We start from the raw sequence: 21,166 nt of genomic DNA on the forward strand, positions 1-21,166 counted from the left end.
TTTCTCTTCGTCCTCTGTAGTCTAGTCTTTTGGTTCTGTTGATAGCCTACTTTCCATCATTCCATCACCTGACTTAAGTATTTTGATAGGCAGTTGATTTCCATTATTTCATTGTGTTGTAACGGATAGCTTAATAACGTTACCATTATTGAAATCACTAGAAACATGTACTTTAAAGTTGTTGGCGTAAACTTTTTCACGTCAACGTAACCTAGCTCTCTGTCAAGTGTCGTTGTAGCTTTACCTAACTAGGATACATTTATTTCATCAGATTATTACACATCCCACGCAAATCTCTGAAGGTAAGGCGCTGCTCAGAATGCATAAGTTTGCTAGCAAGTTAACGAAATGTAATGATTTTGACATTATCCTGGAGCATTGGGACAGGTCAGTTGCCTAACCAAATAGTCCTAATCAACAACTGTAACAAAGAGCAAACTGTTTTCTCAGCCGTTTATGTTGATCTATTATGTATAAGTAGTTGTTAAAAACCTGCAAGTCTAGTCTAGTAGTTCTCAAATCGATTGTGACCATTGTGTGTGTGTGTGGGTTTAACTGGATTGCCAAAAGCCAAAAGCAAGCAAACCAACCCACTACGGCATCAGTGTCCTTACTGCCCGTTTGTTTATAAGTGTAGGCATGTAGGTATTTTGTTTCTTATCAATTTGTGTACCACCAGACATTTTCTGGTACTACTCGTTTGTGGATGTTACATTCTATGACAAGAAACGTGTTTCCGCATTACACTCCTATTTTTGGTCACGTGTTATTTCGAGTAGTCAAAGCAGAGGCAATTGATAAAAAGTAATTCATCGCGTTTTAGCATACAGTCACGTATGTAGGTTTGAGCGGAGCCATATCTACAAATTAACTGGATTGAGGACATGGATCCGGACGTGTCTATTTTACTTCACTGTGCTTCCTGGCGGGGATTGCGAGAATGGCAGGTGGAAGTGGAACTCTCCTCAAGGTAAAGTAACAAATCTACAGAGCCATGTTTGTTTCTAACAGATCCGAAAACCTTTCAGTAGCAGCTACACACATCCAAAAACACAGCCACGATTCAACATTGTTAGAATTGTTTATTTGTTTACTTTACTATGGCATTGCTCTGATCCTGGTTAATCAGTGTCAGTTACATGTTTTTGTAGTTTATAATGCATTGGATTTCATATGGACATAGTATCTTTACTGGCATGGCTTGTCTCGTCATGAACGTAACAGTGATGTAACATAACAAACCACTCCTATTCAGGTTTAACAGATATGCATCACCAGATACAGAGGAGCATATAGAGTCAATGTGGGAAGAAAGGATCAAAAGAGAACCGTGGCTTTTCAATGGGGCCAAATTCAGACTGCACTCAACCAACTGGACCACGCACTACAGCCCTACATCTAGACCACATGATGCTAGGGGTGCACAAGTCCAAGAGAAGACTACTCGAGAAACGTCCGGACAACAGTGCTGCTGCTCAGGTGAGAAAGGGCGTGAGGAGGCACACAAACACGCCCAGTGTGGTGGGCAGCCCGCTGTCCCACTCCCAAACACCTACAGTGGCGACAGTCCAGTTGTGAAGTCACACTCTCTGAAGGGCTCAGGATGCCAAGGAGAGCCAAGGAGAGTTCTGTTGAGTCTGCAGTTAGGCCTAACCTGTTACAAAGACTACCTGGGAACTAACTGGTCCGAAAGGGTAGGCGAGCTTCAGAGGCGAGGAGCAGTTGAGCTTGGAGATCCACAAGGCCTGCTCGCCCAGCCTCTAGGTGTGGGGGCTGTCATGGCAACCGCTGATGGACAAGTGGTCCTCCTAAAGAGGAGCCAGAAGGTTGCAGAGGCTGCTGGACTGCTGGATATACCAGGAGGACATCCTGAACCAAAGGCAAGTGCTGACGATTATCAAGGGTTGACCAAGTTTATTCCCATCATGAATGAGGAGCACAATATTTCTGTCTATGTAATATATTGTGAGTATGGGACAGAAGGAACTTCCAACTGTTTAAGCTTTTCTTCTTGCTGTATAGCCTTAACTTACTGCATACTTTGGCCTTAACTCCCAGGCTGTCTGTAATGGCATCAGCGAAGAGAGCATCACCATAGAGTCGCTCCAGGGCAAAGAGGAAGCCGTCCTTAAGGAAATCTTTTCCTCTGTGTTAGCAGAGATACGAGATGAAGTATTTCATTACACTGTCAACCTTTTTTGTACTTATATATAATATTAATATAATTAAATATGTATTTTATATATTTTAAAATAAAAATAAGGGATAAAATAACTCCACCTCTCCTTTAACCCCAGGTGAATGTTCCTCTTAGTTCTCTAAGCGAGCCAATTCTGCTGGGAATTGCCCTGAACCACACCAGTGCTGGCAGGCCTAGTGCTGAGTTCTATGTCAGGTATTAACACTGTAACAGAACACAGCTCAAACTCCATCTTCATATCATGCACATGATTTACACTCTGCATTGCACATTTCTCATATTGACCCAATTCTACATGCACCTGTGCACCTGATGATAATGTGCAAATAGGTGCTTTCTGACTGCAGATGAAGTTAAAACTGTCTACCGGCGTGGAGGTCCAGAGGCTAATGAATCTACTGATGTTGTATTCCTGAAAGAGACGGTAAGCAGTGCATAAAATACAATTCACAATGCACATACAGTTTGGTATGTTACAGCTACTGTCAAAGAATAGAACTAACGGCTCCTACACACAGCTGCGTGCGTTGCTGGAGACGCATCCCATTCACTTTACATGGGCTCACGTCATCTATTGCCGAACTGAATTGTGGGTCCGTTGCGTCACGTTTCTCCCGCCACTCATGTTGAGAAGTTCAGCTGTTGCTGCACCGACAGACGGCACCGGCCAGTCAAGCCAATCGACTGACAGCACCAACCAATCAAATTACGGTTATACTTCTAATCATTTGCATAGATACCGTCGGGAACACCCACTGGCATGCGTTGACGGAACGCAACTGTGTGTAGGAGCCGTGACATGCGAGTCTCAAAAACCTGAATCTTCAACTGTCTGAAAAGTTACTATCTCTCACTTGTCAGTGAAGTCCTGTCCTTTCTTATTTTAAAGGTCTGCATGAGTATAGCTAGAAAAACATTATTGTAGCCAATAGCTGGTCCTAAAATAGGAGATGTTTTAATGGCCTTCCCTTTTCGTCACTCAAGGAATGGTTGGCTTTGGATGAAAGCGCCCCCCTGTGGTCAGAATTGTGTCCATCAGCTAAAGGAGCGATAATTCTCCATCAAAAAGTCATGCCAGTCAATGATCAAAATCAAAATGTTTAAAAGAATATACAATTCTCTTTATTGTGAACAAAATTGTAACTGCTTTTTTTAAAACATCTTCACAACCAGAACACAGTAGTGCAAATGTATGAAAATCAATCAATACAACATACTGAGAATAATCTAGGTAAGATAAACACCTTACATTTTACAAAAAATACTGTTTCCCTTGGGGTGAAAAGAACTGTTCTATGTATATATTAAATTGCACTGTTAATAATTGTACAATAGTTGATTTACTATGAATCTTACAGGTTCAGGGCTGTAGATGTATGATACCTTTTGAAAAGTTCTTGTCTATTTTGATTTGATTTTTTTACCTAAATGTTGTAAAGAGATGTATTAAAGATGTATTACAGATGCATTAAAGGTCATTTTCAGCACTTCTAATCTGATTTGGTCATGGCAATAACTTAATAGTTATTTTTCCGATGTAATCATAAATATTCAGTATGCATCCTAGAAAGCAAAAATGTAATCATTTAGATACAAAAAAGAGAACAAAAATCACAATAAGTCAACAAAATAAAATTTCACACATTCATTCTGCTTCCTGAGGTTGTAGGTTATCGGTTTTGAAAACAATTTCTTAACACGGCTCTACATACAGCCATGGTTCTTCATCTGTGTATATCTTTGCCTGCCAACGGTCATCACCTCAGCATAATATATGTGAGCCAAGCAAGTTCACAGTCAGAAGCACCATGTGTAACTAATTATTGATTTAACTAAAGGGTTCCCTTTTCAAACCAGCAGAGGAATCTTCTATCTTTAAACAGGAGTACTGCTAACCATCTTCAACCTCAAACCATCCAACTCAGAACTATGTTATAATATTACATACTGTAATAATACATAAAATTACTACTATGCTGTAACCAACAACTATATCAATGCCTTCAACATGGAAGGCCTTGTGATATGACATTTAAAGGGGACATAGAATGGATGAATTGAGTATTGTACTGTGTTCTCTGATGGTAAAATAGTATATATTCAACTTTGATTTATCAAAAATAAACTCAATTGCAATTTTACAAGCCCAATTAAAACCTTCAGGCTGGGTATTGAAATGGTCCTTTTGACTAAATGGCGCCCTCTTTGGCAACCACAATTGAACTATAATTGCTTTGTGATATTTGACATCAAATGTAGGCTTTGTTCTAATTCGCCCATGTTTTAGTGGCTATTTTCATATGAAGGTGGGCACAACCTCTCCTAATTCATCAAAACCAAGGCAACAATGGTTTCCATTATATGTCTCCTTTAAAAAGCATTTACTTCCAAAACAGTGGGTAAATGTTTTCTTAAACAATAAACATTTCTCTTTTTTTCACCTGAAATACAGTACTTTCTTGACTATACATACTGTTGACTATGCATCCCTGATTCAGTTGTAACTAAAATGGTGAATTTACTCATTTTTACTTTAACTAATACCATTGGGCAACACAGTTTGTGTAGTATCGGTCGCTAAAATATCCTGGCGGGCCTCCATAATATGGATTCCACTGGGGGAAAAAGAGAGGGAATGGAAATGAGTTGTAGACAAGCTGCACTTCACTCAGAGCAATTTCCATGTAAGCACTGATATTTAGAGGGTAGCCTCAAAGACACCACCACACATAGAAGCTGTTATAGTGGCATCTACAAGTAGCTGGCCTCTACACTGGGTTGGCTCTTCTCACCTGTGCCGCAGGGTAGCCGTAGTAATTCCTGGATCTCTGCTGGCCATACACATCCTATTAAAACAACAACATAACAAAAGCCTATGAGCCAGATGTACACAACACACCATATAGATGCATGATGCAGCGTTGCCTAAGTGTGTGTGCATGTGCTTGTTAATGTGAAATTGACTGTGTGTCTACATACCGGTCTAGGTGGTGGACCCCAGTAGGGTGGTGGGGCAAGTGGAGGCAGGTTCATCCACCCTGGGTGCCTTCCTGTATTTACAGTCAGCCAAAAAGATGTGTTATACATGGGAAATCTAAACATAAGCTGTTTCACTGCTTTAAGAAAGAGATGGTATTACAAGTACAGATTGACCCAAGCAATTCACAAGCCTAGATGTTGTTATTTTCTTGTTAAGATAATGTAGATTACAGAAAACTGATCATTTTTTTTTAAGATGTCACCTACTGTAGGATGTGTTCCACAGCTTCCAATTGGGTGGAGGATCTCTATTGCGTTTGTGTTTCTTGCGTTTAGGTGGTGTTGGCAGGACTTGCCGTGCCTCCTCTTTGTACCCAGTCAGGACCCTCTGAGCCCCCTCTTTTGGTAGTTCCACAAATAACACCTCCTCCAGGAGATCTCCAGTCTCTGGCAGTGTGAACGTAACTGGAGACCCAAGTCGACACAAACACACACGTATAACAAAGCAGTTTCACACCATTTTCAACTGACTGCAGTGTGACATTTTTGAAGAGAATTTTGCTGTCCCCAAAACAAATTCTACTTTCACACCTGAAGCCATTCTTTCCCCATTTCATTTATTATATGTTTGATGAATCCTAAAGACTTGTTTGGTGAGCTTCATTCATTAAGGAACATTATTCATAAACAAATACTGAAACGTCCAAAACAAATGATGCACTCTTACTAGGGCTGCAGCTATCGATACTTTTTGTAATCGATTAATCTAGCACTTTATCGATCGATTAATCGGATAATTTTTTTTTGGCATTTTTAAACAACCAAAACACATAATGCATAACGAAAATGACATGGCTGTAAAATGATCAAGCAATTGGCACAGAGGTATTTATTCTAGGGCTGTCAATCGATTAAAACAAATAATCTAATTAATTACATACTTTGTGATTAATTAATCTAAATTAATCGCATATATAATTTTTGCTGTGAAAGTATTTTAAATATTTAAATTCAAATGAATCATTGAATAATCAGCATTAGTGACATTAAAGTTCAAAAACTCTTTTATTATTATTTTCACTGTTCAAATAAAAGTGTTTTTTTTTTCACATACAAGGCATTTCAAGCCACAGATATAACCTAGGGGACACAATAAAAAATTAATTAACACTCCCCTCAATGTCAACAATTTCTTTGCATTGATGTGCGACTATAGAGTTGATGAACTCCGGTGATATGCAAATTCCTTGCTGCAGACATTGCAGGACTTTATTTTCAACACTTTATTTTTTATCAATATCACCAGGCCATTTTTTAAAAGTAAATGTTCCAATCAATGATCCAGGCAGCACGTTTTCTTCTCTCTCCTTCATTTTACAGTCTGACTAGAACAGCTTGGGGTCAAAGGTCATACGGAATCGATTAATCTGCATTAATTTTTTTAATCAGTTATTTTTTCTCAAATTAATTAATCGAAATTAATCAGTTATTTTGACAGCCCTAATTTATTCTAACTCCAAGATTAGGCTACAAAACTAAGTCCATTTATTGCAATTTACCCATTTAGTGTTTTTAAGTGCCAGTGCAATCAATTAAATAATGTTCAAAATGCTCTCTGTAAAATTGCAGCCTCTTGTGCATGACTTAGCTGGGCGAACAAAGCTGTCCATACTATGTTGTGAAGTGCTGGGAGGGAGAAGAGGGAAAGCAATTTAATGTATTAATATGTAGCCTATACAACAAGTTTCATGCTGTAATCTAGACCTGACATCAACATAAATATCTGTTTTATGTAGATTTCTACACCTGCAGCATTTACCATTAGGCTACTAACAAATAATTTTACCATTAGGCTACTAAAACATAGCCTACCATTAGGCTACTAACAAATAATTTTACCATTAGGCTACTAAAAAATCATTTCTGGGGTGATGCTATTTACTATGGTAACCTAGCAACCTGTGTGTGTGTGTGTGTGTGTATGTGTGGGCACGCGTGCGGTGCGTGAGGAAAGATGAGGGTGCATGCATGTGTGTGAGGGGTTCTTTTTTAGGCATACTGACTTGCAATTGAACGTGAATAAGTTTACTTACTTAAAAACATCAAAACTAAACAAGCCATCACGACATCGCTACAAATACAGTATGTGATTAAAATCAGCCAACATCAATGTAGGCTATAGGCTACGTAGAATAGATGATAGATAGGCTATCAGCGGTCCCCAACCACCGGGCCGCGGCCCGGGACATTCCTACGGCTCCCACACACAGCTGCGTGCTTCGCGTTGCTGGAGATGCATCCCATTTACTTTACATGGGCTCACGTGATCCGTTGCCGAACTGAATTGTGGGTCCGTCGCGTCGCGTTTCTCCCGCCGCTCGCGTTGAGGAGTTCAGCTGTTGCTGCACCGACAGACGGCACCGGCCAATCAAGCCAATCTACGGACGGCACCAACCAATCACATTAAGGTTTTACTTCAAGTCATTTGCATAGCTACCGTCGGGAACACCCACTGGCATGCGTTGAAGGAACGCAGCTGTGTGTGGGAGCCGTAACCGGGCCGTAGCCTACGACATGAGTTTAAAAAAAAAATGCATGCAAACTAAATTAAATTTAATTCGCAATAATGTCACGTTTTTACATGACATAGGCCTATATGCAGTTGTTTGATTCCACGCATGTTTGCATTTTGCAAGGTCTATTTTCTTACGTCTGTCTGTCCCGCCTTCAACACTTTTACGGTACCGATCCACTTGCACGACAATTCTTTTTGTCGTGTCGCATTCCACTCTAGTCCTATGGGTGACGTCAAGCGACTTTAACGCGCCCGCAAAGCATTCCGGGAAGGCAGCGCTGCATTTGAAATAATGTTGCGCGTCAAAAAGCTGGCCGATGCCCAGCTTTATGCAAATGAATCCGTTGAACGCGAGGCGACTCTCCAATGAAAGGACGAGTTTGTAGGTCCTTTGTTCTACCACAACGGTGCCTGTGAAACTTTGGTTCCGCTTACCAGACAAATAACAATCTCTTCCACGACCACCTAGTAGTCCATAAAACAAACGAAACTAGGATTTGGATGAATATATTGACTGTTGGTGTTTCTGGTGAGGATTTGAGATTGCATTGAGTAGTTTAAATAAAACAAGATTTCGAAATGGCTTGCATAGTTTGTTTAGGCTATTAATGTGTTGTATACTGTTAAGTACATGCCTAAAATTGTGGTCCATTTGTGGAAAAACACTTAAGATACGTTAAAACGAACTGAATATGAGCTGGTAACTGACATTTTAAACGAAACGCCCACACACGACTGAACGAGGGGAGGCAGCGCGACACCATGCGTATGTCGGGTCGTGCAAGTGGATCGGTCACTTGCACGACCCGACATACGCATGGTGTCGCGCTGCCTCCCCTCGTTCAGTCGTGTGTGGGCATTTCGTTTAAAATGTCAGTTACCAGCTCATATTCAGTTCGTTTTACGGTACCAATCCACTTGCACGACACTTCTTTTTGTCGTGTCGCATAGATGTCGCGCTGCCTCCCCACATTCAGTAGTGTGTGGGCGTTTTGTTCAAAATGTCAGTTACCAGCTCATACTCAGTTCGTTTTAACGTATCTTAAGTGTTTTTCCACATATGGACCACAAGTTTAGGCATGTACTTAACAGTATACAACACATTAATAGCCTAAACAAACTATGCAAGCCATTTGGAAATATTGTTTTATTTAAACTACTCAATGCAATCTCAAATCCTCACCAGAAACACCAACAGTCAATATATTCATCCAAATCCTAGTTTCGTTTGTTTTATGGACTACTAGGTGGTCGTGGAAGAGATCGTTAAAACATTATTTGTCTTGTAAGCGGAACCAAAGTTTCACAGGCACCGTTGTGGTAGAACAAAGGACCTACAACCTCGTCCTTTCATTGGAGAGTCGCCTCGCGTTCAACGGATTCATTTGCATAAAGATGGGCCTCGGCCAGCTTCTCTGTCGCGCTCATAGACAGTAAAAGAAATGGACGAACAGACTCCGTCGTTTTCAATGGGAGGGCACTGAGTCAAATAGAACGATTTTTCAGTTGGTCCCCCCAGTACTGCGCAGACTCACACTTAACTTTGTGACGTTAGCCATCGAACTGAATCTTGTAACTCATATGATAGATAGGCTACACAGAAATTCCTCTCACACTTCCTTCGCCTTCAAAGTCATCAAAGTTAAACATTTATTTATGTATTATTATTAATATCATCCTCACCAAGTCGTGTTAATGTTGAAGCTACCATACATGATCATCTTCAAAAACAGTCATGCTAAAACAAAACAAAAAAGTTATAGCCTTGAAGCTAATCTTCTTTCCACTTTTCCCGACCTACGGTCAATCCATCGAAAACCTCTGACATGATTAGTTCCGGTTTTTTTTAAAATTAGGTTTACTTTTTTATTGTTATTAGGTTGCCTCTGCGTAATGCTTTACCTTAACATACGGTCGTGTATGCTAGGTTTTGCGAGTTACCGTCATAGACAGTAAGGTGGACTGAGCTTCTTATCCAAACAATACGGTTATCTCCCTACGGCGCGAAAGAGATATTACGTCAAAGCTAGCTTCCCTCCAACCGAACAAGCTAACCATTCTTCTTACGGGTAACCAACGTTACGGACGAGGTAGTGGAGTCTGTTTTGCCTTTGTAGTGTTTATGTTGATTACACAGAAGCTACAATGTCGGCACAGGATATATGTTATATGAAGTTATGGTATTTCAAAAAAATCCTAGAATGAGTGGTCTTCTATGGGAGTTAGCAGAGAGGTGGTCCCTCCAGCCTACGTCGATTCTTCTACTTCCGGGAATTCGCCTGCCCCCTTGGTCGCGCTACATTAGGCTTGTTCGTCTTGCCTGAGTCTGACTTTCGTCTGGCTTTCTACGTAAACGTGATCTTCAGAGGCTATCCGGGAGGAGCTACAACAGAGGGCAGCTCATCCCGGACAGAAAGGCTACAGTCTGCCTGACGAGACTCGCAGGAGACATCGCGGGAGATATCGCGGACTGTTGTTTGCAATAAACACAGCAGAACTTTCATTCTTACTCATTAAAATGAGCATGATGACTGACGAAATAAATTCTTATGATGTAGTTTAAATAAACCACTGTTGTCATACAGTTAACAGGCCTGCATTGTAGCACATAAATTCAATATCAAGTGTTTTCCCTATATGTGTGTCTATCTATTTAGCCAACAGCAGAAAATAACAGAATCCAAACGTTTTCAGTAGGCTAGCCTACCATTGTTGCAGAAATCACGTATAAGAAGGTATCCCTTCGATTTCTGTTTATTTTCGCATATTCCAACATAAGGAAGCAGCATGAGCCTCTAGTCATAATCGTCATGAGGACATTCCTCCCAAATGGCCCTATCACGTCTTTGAACTGACGTCATGAGGGCGTGTTTCAGCTCGTGCAGCTCGTGGAAGGCAACTGCAAGATCTGTCTGCAGGCTAAGACTCCCGCGATATTTTAAGGCCATGTGACATGGTGTCACGATGGTAAGTCCCTCCCCGGCTGACAGAAGTCGGACAGAATTTCTAACCAGTATGCATTGCGTCCATCCCAGTATGCATTGTGTTCAACCCAGCATGCATCACATCAAGTCAGATCTGCACAGATCTGCCGCAAGTCGAACTCCCCTATTATTTCAAATGCAGCGCTGCCTTCCCGGGATGCTTTGCGGGCGTGTTAAAGTCGCTTGACGTCACCATAGACAGTAAAAGAAATGGACAAACAGACTCCGTCGTTCTCAATGGGAGGGCACTGAGTCATTTTTCAGTTGGTCCCCCCAGTACTGCGCAGACTCGCACTTAACTTCATGACGTTAGCCATCGAACTGAATCTTGTAACTCATATGATAGATACACAGAAATTCTTCTTACACTTCCTTCGTCTTCAAAGTCATCAAAGTTAAACATTTATTTATGTATTATTATTAATATCATCCTCACAAGTGATATCAAGTTGTGTTAATGTTGAAACTACCACACATGATCATCTTCAAAAACAGTCATGGTAAAACAAAACAAAAAAGTTATAGCTTCTAGCCTTGAAGCTAATCTTCTTTCCACTTTTCTGACCTACGGTCAATCCATCGAAAACCTCTGAAATGATTATCGTTAGACTACCTAACGGTAAAACTACTGTTTTTCATTAGGTTTACTTGCCTCTATGCTTTACCTTAACATACAATGCTATTGTAGGCTACATAGCTCACGAGTTTCCGTGCTGGCTGGCCTACGCTTCTTATCCAAACAATACGGTTATCTCCCTTCAGTGCGTTAGCTTCCCTTCAACCGGACATGCTAAACATTCTTCTTACGGGAACCTAACGTTACGTACGAGGTAATCGAGTCTTGTTTTGCCTTTTATTGTTTATGTAGATAACACAGAAGCTAAAATATCGGCACATGATATATGTTATATGAAGTTATGGGAGTTCAAAAAAATCCTAAATGACTGGGCGTTCTATGGGGTTAGCAGAGAGTTGATAACCACCGCTACATCGATGCTTCTACTTCCGGGAATTCGCCTGCCCCCTTGGACGTCACCCATAGGACTAGAGTGGAATGCGACACGACAAAAAGAAGTGTCGTGCAAGTGGATCGGTACCGTTACATATTGCCTTCAGCGCTGCGCAGCCTCAGGTCAGCTCACTTCACCTTAGCGAACGGTAGTGTCACACGAAGTTAGCTAAACTGCTAGAATGAGCAAAAAAAAAAACAAGCACCTTTACCAGGTCACTGGCCAGTGTTTGAGTTGCGAGAGCCGCTGCAGAGATTTCTTACAGGAAAAAAAAGTCACCGTTAGCTGCACATTTTAGTGATGAGGACTGGGTGTCAAAACTCGCTTAGCTGTGTGACATATTCGGGTTGCTTAATGACCTCAACCTGTCACTCCAGGGGAGAATGACGACTGTCTTTAAACTGGCAGATAAAATCGCTGAATTTAAAGCCAAGCTTGATTTGTGGGGACGACGAGTGGACCGGGGTGTATTTGATATGTTCCAAACAGTAGTGGGGGTTTTGGGAGAGACTGAGGCAGGGCCCTTTCTCTCGCAGCTGGTGCGCGATCACCTTGTTGCGCTTTCAAATGAGTTTGAGCGTTACTTCCCATCCTCCGAAGATCCACGGCAAACCAATGAGTGGGTCCGCAACCCATTTGTCAATATTGAATAGTCCTAACTTGTCAGCGCAGGAGGAAGAGCAGTTGATTGAAATTGCAAATGACGGTGAGTGTGTATAAGGAAACCTCTCTGGCGGGTTTTTGGATCAAAACCAAAGCAGAATATCCCGAGATAGCCGTAAAAGCGCTGAAAACGTTGCATTTCCCACCACGTATCTATGCGAGGCCGGGTTTTCGGCAATGACTGCAACTAAGACCAAATTGCGCAATCGACTGGACATTTCAAACACACTGAGGGTGTCACTGTCTTCCATCACCCCCAGATGGAACCTTCTTGTTGCAGGGAAACAAGCACAGGGCTCCCACTGATTATATTCGTAATGCACGTTTAGTTCCCATGTTTTGTTATTTTGTTAAGCATGTTCACACTTATAGATGTAGCTTCAAGTTGTTCAATATTCATAGTTCATATTGTTCAATTTTCACTTCAAGTTCACGTTTTTCACATGTTTAAGAGATCGTTACCTAAACTGTTCTTTTCAAGTAATGCGCATGCACAACACATGGAACATGGAACCCCCGACCCCCCCCGCCCCCCGCCCGCCGGTCCGTGAAAAAAAAATAGTAAACAAACGCGGTCCATGGTACATAAAAGGTTGGGGGCCCCTGGGCTAGATAGATTGATAAATAGCCTAGCCTACTTTATTGACGCTTGGTGAAACAGCATGGAGTGGATATTTTTGCCTCGAGTATTTTTTGTAATCGAGTTATTCTAGTAACTCGATGAATCGTTTCAGCCCTAACTCTTACAGAAGTAGTAAGGTCACAAGCCTGTGAAAGATTTTTTATACATTTTTACATCGTGGTCGAACCACAGAATTGCATAGTACACAGCCTAAGTGGTTAGTTTGAATGGTGTGTTTATCTGTACTTTTCATGACCGTACAGTACACCATGGAAGTTCATTTGAAGATGGCCCTTGTACTAGTTGCTTATAAAAGTGTGCTACAAAAAGTAGCGCATTTTTACATACTGTCTCTAACCAATAACAATAAAGAGAAAAAGCTCCACTCTTCACTCTCTCTTCAGCCTCTGTTGAAGGCAATAGATAGCCAAGATAACCTGTACCTCCTTCATACTGAGGTTCAACCAGAGTTAATGCCACATTGCTCTATGAGACGAGTATGCCATAACTAACCCTCATAACTAAACTCTAAAAGCTTCTAAATCTAAGTCTGTGTGGTTTGACTGGGACAACCCAGTGTGCTAACAACCATGGCGGTGCAAACAAGTTTCATTGGTTCACTTAACTTCATAGATTCTAGATTTTGCAGGCATAGGACCTGCAGATTTTGCAGATATGATCGGATAATGAAAAGTATATTTGAACTTATGCATTCTTACCTTTGAGCTTGAGAAGAGCTTCCTCAGGCACTTGCTTGCACTGTTCCCTCTGCTGCTGTGCAAGGCGTCTCTTCCACTCCTGATCAGATGGAAACACCACTACTGCCCGCCGCCGGAAACCACTGAAGAGCAGCATCTTGTGTCGCCGAGCAGATAGGTACACATTGGCCTGGAGCATTAGGAAGAGAGAAAGGGACAAAGTGACATTTTAAAGTTTGAGAAGTGTGTTGGCTTGTGAAAACACGTATGAAAACATGCACATAAATATACACACACACAATCCTGAAGTTACCTGATCCAGGATATAGTTGCGTCTCTTGCCAGCTGCCACCCTGATGAGCTGTGTAAGGCACTGAGTGGCCTGCTGAAGCACCACCTCCCTCTGGGCAGCTCCCTAAAACACATCACACATTACTATAGCTACACACAGACAAGCTGCACCATCACATACACACACGATTAAGCAACGGCCTTTATATGTACAGCAAACCACTTCATTCATCAGGGCACAGCTGAATGTCAAAGGGACCGTGGAGTGGTCATCCTGAAACCCACCCTCATGCAGGCCAAGACTGAGTCTGTGCTCAGCAGGCTGTAGCGCTTGTCTGGGTGCTGAGCCATGATGGCCTGGGCCAAGCGGGTCTTCCCTGAGCCTGGCATGCCCACCATCACCACAACCTGAGGAGCGGGACAGCCAAAGACAAGACAAGAGGAACATTTTACACAGACTAACCAGAGCTTAAAGCAGAGAAAATTTCCGTGCCTGAAGTTATCAGACATTTTCCAAGGTCATTAGTATTCGAAATTTTAAGCAGCCTACGCCCGTATTTAGGCACAGTGCCTGATACCTTTAAGCCCTACACTAACCCTTTCTGCCGTATTTAGCTACAATAGAAGGCTTGGTGCTGATAGTGATGCATTCAAGATTAACTTACTTACTGAATCAAGGCTGTGACTCAAATACAAAAGTTTGTACTGGGACTCTTGATTTACGGTGGTCTAAAACCTTCACGGTTGTAAATTAATGAATCATGTGAAGACTCACCTCGCACTCCTCCCTTGATGCCGGAGGCTGTGGAGCCCGTGTTCTCTCGTGATGTTGGAGGGCAGGGAGGGGGGAAAACCCAACCGGTCCACAGTACCAGGGGGCACCCACGGGGTCGAGGTTCAGGGACACAGAGCAGTTTTTGCACAGAACATGAGGGTAGAGGGTGTGGCCCTTCAGTTGGGAGGGCTCCAGTCGAAAAGCAACACCCAAGGAGAGGCCGTTTTTATAGAAGGAGAGCTCGGATTCCTCTGTGTCACTGATCCACTGTGATGAAAAAGCAAGCATTTATACAGACAATAGTCTCTGTAAACCCGAATCAGAGATTTGTTTTGAAACACCTTGTAAATGTTAAATGTCTGAGAGAGTCTGTTAAGTTACTCACTAAGGATGCAACGATACATTCAACTCACAATTCGGTATGATTTACAATTTTTATATCAATTCACAATTTTTTGAATGAAAGAAGACATTCCTTTATTTATATAAACTGAGAGGAACACAAGGTCTGAACTCTTCACCTTGTCCCAGTTAATGCATATTCTGTATTATCTGGCACCTTGATGAGGTTGTTTAAATTACAAGTATCTTCTGACCAATCTGACGTTGAACAAGTAAAATCAAAATCAGATTATGCCCTATTCTGTTTAAAAATTGCATTGCACTATTCATTTTTTCATCTCAACCAGTTGTAATCTTCACACAACTGTATTGATGTTTTGCAGATTCACAGTGCATTGTTGCATCCCTGTTACTCACTGCATAGCAGCTGATGACATCTCCCTCTGAAAACGTCTCTCCAAAGTCCATTTCCCTTCCTTGTGTCACTTTACGGCCTCTGCTGTCAAACGCATAAGACAACTCTGTCTCACCTGAATAGGAAAAATCAAACAAAATCAAACAAAACACGGTAATGTGGTCTAAATAGGCAAGTGCATAACCAGTTATGCATATGATCTTTGTTATTTTTGTGTGACAATCTTACATAAAACAATCATATAAGCTCATTTTCTCTCTGTCTTTCTCTCACACACACATACACACACACACACACACATCTAATCTTGAACATTATTCTGCTCCACTCTCCTCCTGCCATCACTCACCAAGCTGCAGACTGGGGTTGTCTGTGGACCAGCCCACCCTGAGGACATGGGGTTCAGGGTCCATCCCCTCCTCCAGACCACAGGGCACCAGCCTTTTCATATACTATACATGGGAAAGGCACACAACCCAATACACATAAACAGCCACAATAAATACCATTAAAGATCCTATAAATCAAAATCAGATATTTATTTGGAAACACCTTATATACTGTAAGTCAGGAAACTATTCCTGAAAACATGTCAAAAGATTGAATGGTGTGGAAATTAATTCCAAACTAGGAGTCTCCGAGTGTAAATTGATGGAAATCAGGCGTTGTGGGTTGTGTTCAAATTATAACACCTTATAGATGTATAGGAATGGCTTTTTACATGTAAAATCACATATTTGATTTGTTGTTGTTGTATACGGTAGCCTAATACAGGCTTGTGGAGAACAAAGATTGTATCTTTTCTGACTATATCTGTACTAGTGCACTACATAGTGCCCTGGATGGGGAGTGAATTCTTTTTATAGGCACTGTATGTATTTAGTCATTTGAATTTATGTTGACAGAAACCTGGCTTGCAAAAGCCACTGTACCTTTTCCTATGGCGTGCAACAAACGCCATAGGAAAACAAATTTTGTTTTACAGAATCTTTCAGCATACACTAAGCTAACGACTCAAACCTTGTACCTTCTAGCTATACCTGAGAGACACCACTTTTATTTTCAGTGTCCAGTCCCGTGCCTCTCATAGACATACCTTGACCTCGAAGCTGACCTTCCCATATTGTACACCGTAGCTCAGTCTACATCCTGACCACAGGAGAGGAAACTTCTCCCAAAAGAGGGGCTGCCCACTCGTTCCATCCTCTCCCACTTTAAAATGCAGGTCACTGTTATCTGCGAGAAGGGAAGAGATATACTGGTACTCACATATAACAACAATACATTTTGGTGTGCAACTAATGACTTCATATTTCCATTTAACTGCCAAATAAACAAACATGTTCTCAACTCACAGGAATCTAACACAACTAGCTGGTCATCAACTTTATTATCTTCATTGAGCTCAGTGTAAGACTCCGGGTTCTTGGCTCTGAAAAAATGCAATCAAGGAATGGTGTAGTTGCTCCGTACATTGATCATTTGAAACATTGATTATCCTGTATGAGAGCTCAAATCATGATTCTCACCTGTTATACTGTACCTCCTCTTTGAACTCATAGTAGCCCCTGTCCCTTATGCCTTCCAGTGGCCTTTTGTTGTTCTGACTTTCCCCCTGATTCTTCAGTGGTGTTGTGGGTCCACATAAAGCTTGCAGAGGAAGAGGTAAGTTAATTCTATACAACAATAGAGTATAACCTGCTCACTGTTTACACAAATGATTAAAGGACAGAGAAGGAAAAAACAAGGCCTGCAACCCAGATAGCAAAGGAGCGTTGAGGGGCGTTGAATCCACGTTTGTTTGAAGCGGCGGAGGTTGATTCAACGCCCCTGTGCTATCAGGGAACAACTTACTTGTGTCCACACTTTTCAACTGCTTTAAATGTTCATCTTCTGCCCGACTGGTGTTAGTGTGCATATATGAGGGGTTTGATATCTTCGGTTTATCCTCTTCTCCAGCAACAAAACAGAGGTCTCCGGGTCCTGTGGCGTCATGTACCCATGTTTCTGCGGTGTGGGAAACCTCTTCGGAAGTCGTTAGATGACAGGGTGACCCTTTAGCTGGATCTGGTGAGATCGAGCGGCTTGACTTTTCGATTTCGAGCTGCTGAAATGTTATTTGCTGTGTGCCAAAACTCACTGTACGATCAGAACTCACACGGCAATCTACATTAACTGGAACGTTACCTGTTTCAGCAGGACTTTCTTCAACACAAATCGACGTTAAATCTGTTAAATAGGTTCGAGTTTCTAGGTTTATTAAATCTCTTCCCTTTGCAGAACAGACAGTAGTCGTGACAACTGTTTCCCGTGGTTGTATATCTTTTTGCAATGTCTCAGATGTGTGTCCATATTGTTCCTCTACGTCCACATGAATTTCTTCAGTAACGGACGAGCCATCTCCACCACTGGGAAGTTGTTGTTCTGTAATAGATTGGTGCTCGATCGCAGACCAAAGACGTGCCACAAGTTCGGACTTCAAACCTTTAGAATCGAGACCCCGTTCCTTCAGTTTGACACGCAGTTCTACTACTTTGAGCTTCTTTAAATCTGTTAACTTCATAACGACAGGCACTGTATCTGACATATTTCACTTTGCACCGGTCGCATCCCAAGCTTTGGTCGATTATGTTGGAAGCTAGCGAGCTACAGTAGACATCCTGTAAAAATACTAGCCCCTACTTTTCATTGGCCTGTCATAAAATAATCCCGCCTTAATTTTCAAACACACGATAGCTATTGGTGAGATTGCTCACCTGAGTGTTTCATTGGTTAGTAGCCTAGAACGTATAGGAACGCAAATTCTTAAAGGTAACGTTGTTACTATTTATCTTTTGTTGATACATGAAAAAGTTCACGTGTTATCAGCACAATGACCAATACCTTTCCCAAACTGCGTTTCACTTCGTCTGGCCTGGCTTTTACAGGTGTAGGCATAAGAGTGTTTTCTTTAAAAACACAACTAATGAACTTTCAACATCACTCCACCACAGAGTCATTATTTTCAAAGTTGTATGCGGTAGAAATTAACGAGGATTATTCAGTAAAGAAATGACTCAATGTTACTTGTACCTGAGGATTTATTGAAATTTCAGATATTTCAGAAATGATACCTGGTAAAAATATAAATAACTACAAAACATAAACACAAAAGGTAAACATGCCTTAACATTATAATAAACATACATCAATAATAATAAAGGACTGAAATTCTCCTTCATTCCAGTTTTTGCTCTGCCATCTGTGTGTCATTGCATCTATTCGGGGTTGGGGTACAGAGATCATATGTCAAATGAAAGGAATTGCTGGAATTCCTTAAGACATTCTCCCATCCTCCCCAAGCACTCAATGACATTAGCATTTTGTGGGAATCAGTCCCCCCGTATTGCTGCATCTACCCAAACAGCGTCATACAAAAACCTTCATACAAGGGAGAGAGGACATTTGGATTGTGCACATGAACATGCATCAAATTCACTAGTGTTCCTAAAAGTCTATGAAATACAAAACAAGACCATTTAAGGTCTCATTAATGTCAAAACAGAAGAGCAAGCTTATAATTGAGCTTGTTATCAGGACAACATCACATGCATGAACCTGCATCCATTGCCCAACAATTGCATCCAGCTATATTCAGCTATATTTGCACAGGCTTCAAATATTTGACTTCCAAGTGCTTGGCATCAGTGCGCAGAACTATTTTAGTTATGCAAAACAAATAAAACGGACAGTGCATCGAATGTGTAAAATTAATAAGTTACTGATTTAGCATTTATCACGATAAAAGAGACAGTCATTTTGTTTACGGCGGTCAGAGTCGATGAGTTAATCTCGTCCATCAGATGAGGACGGCGGTTGTCTGAGAGAGGTGTGGGTGTTCATGCGGGAGGGCATGCAGGTGCTGGGTGAAGGCACAGTCGCAGTAGGCCTGTCCCAGCAGAAGCTCCTTCTCTCTGGCCAGACATGGCCCGCTGATGTGCTGACTGTGGGAGTGATAGAGGCGCAGGAAAGACAGGATGACCTGGATCAGCCAGAGTCCGGTCACACACCAAAGAGCAAGCTGAGGAGGCAAGGGGGGCATGAGTCAGTGAAATGTGCAGAAGGACCAGACTCAAGTTAAACTTCACAGACGCCAACAAAACAAAATCAAAACAGCCACCTTTTTAAAATACAAAAGGTTGACTTTGACTGCTCGCTCTCGCTTTGAAACTTCTACGCTCTCAGAGTTAAATTATACGTACCTGTGCACAGGTTAACTCTGAATAAAAGGAAGAGGTATCCACATCCAGGTATAGAGGTATGGACTGTGATTCTGCACAACTGGGTAGGGTCAAAATAGACATGGAATTTCATTAGAAGGCTAGACAAGAATGATGTTATGCAAGTATTACTCACAATTGACCATTTACTATTTATTTTGCTGACCTTACACTTAAACACTGTGTTCCTTACTACTCTTACATTCATTGTGTTATTTTACCTGTATGGTCTGGAGTTGTGTTCTGTCACAACATCACACCAGGACACAAGTCCCAGAGAGAGGGTAATACTCGCCCCACCAGACAGAAAAAACAGACAGAGGCTCAAGAGAAGGGTGAGGAAAGCTGAGAGGAGGGTGCTGAAATAAAAAAGCAGAGGTTCCATATTAGACATGTAAATTGTCCGTAACATTATTTCAAAGTCAACACCAAATTAATCAATTAATTCCCATTGAACATAATTCAGTAGCATTAGGCTATTATACTGGAATAGGCATACATACTCATCATGTCTACCGTGAAGGTAGAACAAGCTTCGCCATCCCTGCGCTGCTCCGTACAATACGGTGAACACTCCAACGAATGTCGCGAACTGGCAGGCGGCTGGGGGACCCCATTGTTGTATTACCAAATGAGATATCTCGTTTGACTCCCCAGTGATCAGAGTTTGATTCTCCGTTCGCCAAAATCCTTGACTGAATAGCGCGCACCTCCCTTTGAACGCGGATCCGTTAAGTGCAAGGGGTATCACTACAAGAAGTCCGGCCAAAATAGAAAGGGTGTGGGCGGCACAGTGGGCAAGCAACAGTCGCCGATGAAGCTCCATGTCTAAGTTTAGATGAAGGCCCACTAAAAGGAATCGCTGTTTTGGTTAAAGGTGCATTAAAAGACGATAACGTTTTCCTGGTCAGATGGTTCTGATGTGCGTCACATATGTTGAAGTGCTCCACATTCTTCGTTTACGCTTCGCTATTGCCGAATTCCTGTTATACAACGCCGGGCCGATGCATGCACTGACTGCATGACTATCTGTCTGTCACAGATTAGGGGGGTGGTGACGCATTACACGACATGCACGTAGCCTAGCCTACCCTACGCTCTTGTGGAAAAAGCTGAATGTATGTCGACGACTCAGTTATTTCAATAAATAGGCCTAAGTGATGTTAGGTTGTCCTTTTGAATTGTAAAAATAGAGCACATCCGCAACTGACAAATGTCCTTAATCCAACAGGCTGCAGTAGCCTACAGTGTGATGCATGCGTTAAAGATGGGTGGGTGGAGCTACAAATAAAAAAGACTACTCCTCTATGCCACATTCCTTCGGTTAGTGGAACACAAATGTGGGTTAAATGC

General features: G+C 41.8%; 3 protein-coding genes across 4 annotated transcripts; 1 reads left to right on the top strand and 2 right to left on the bottom strand.

Moving 5' to 3' along the window:
- The first annotated feature begins 3 nt into the window (after window positions 1-3).
- On the top strand, window positions 4-3,687 carry nudt22 (nudix (nucleoside diphosphate linked moiety X)-type motif 22). Of its 2 annotated transcripts, XM_076292320.1 has the most exons (7): window positions 4-302; window positions 824-970; window positions 1,256-1,880; window positions 2,059-2,172; window positions 2,298-2,395; window positions 2,531-2,624; window positions 3,185-3,687. In XM_076292320.1, the coding sequence occupies exons 2-7, from the start codon at window positions 885-887 to the stop codon at window positions 3,302-3,304; spliced, it is 1,137 nt and encodes a 378-aa protein (XP_076148435.1). In that variant the 5' UTR covers window positions 4-302; window positions 824-884; the 3' UTR covers window positions 3,305-3,687. The 2 variants fall into 2 exon arrangements, with proteins under 2 accessions (XP_076148435.1, XP_076148436.1); XM_076292321.1 differs by lacking the exon at window positions 3,185-3,687 and having other exon boundaries at window positions 4-970; window positions 2,548-2,624.
- LOC143132660 (heterogeneous nuclear ribonucleoprotein U-like protein 2) lies at window positions 3,300-18,190 on the bottom strand. Its single transcript, XM_076292319.1, has 14 exons — window positions 17,409-18,190; window positions 17,084-17,204; window positions 16,910-16,986; window positions 16,651-16,790; window positions 15,904-16,006; window positions 15,557-15,669; window positions 14,798-15,064; window positions 14,308-14,430; window positions 14,045-14,146; window positions 13,753-13,921; window positions 5,447-5,644; window positions 5,180-5,250; window positions 4,993-5,046; window positions 3,300-4,815 (listed from the first exon to the last, which is right to left on the bottom strand). The coding sequence occupies exons 1-14, from the start codon at window positions 18,139-18,141 to the stop codon at window positions 4,738-4,740; spliced, it is 2,349 nt and encodes a 782-aa protein (XP_076148434.1). The 5' UTR covers window positions 18,142-18,190; the 3' UTR covers window positions 3,300-4,737.
- Window positions 18,191-18,616: 426 nt separating this feature from the next.
- Window positions 18,617-21,059, bottom strand: LOC143132663 (transmembrane protein 179). Its single transcript, XM_076292324.1, has 4 exons — window positions 20,317-21,059; window positions 20,035-20,172; window positions 19,796-19,874; window positions 18,617-19,614 (listed from the first exon to the last, which is right to left on the bottom strand). Exons 1-4 carry the CDS (start codon window positions 20,637-20,639, stop codon window positions 19,393-19,395), a joined length of 762 nt encoding a protein of 253 aa, XP_076148439.1. The 5' UTR covers window positions 20,640-21,059; the 3' UTR covers window positions 18,617-19,392.
- Window positions 21,060-21,166: the final 107 nt, after the last annotated feature.

The sequence above is a fragment of the Alosa pseudoharengus genome, unplaced genomic scaffold (assembly GCF_046254945.1).
Source record: "Alosa pseudoharengus isolate Yale_2024_CS ecotype anadromous, Long Island Sound unplaced genomic scaffold, YU_APseudo_1.1 YU_APseudo_1.1_scf_19, whole genome shotgun sequence".
Classification (NCBI taxonomy): Eukaryota; Metazoa; Chordata; class Actinopteri; order Clupeiformes; family Clupeidae; genus Alosa; species Alosa pseudoharengus.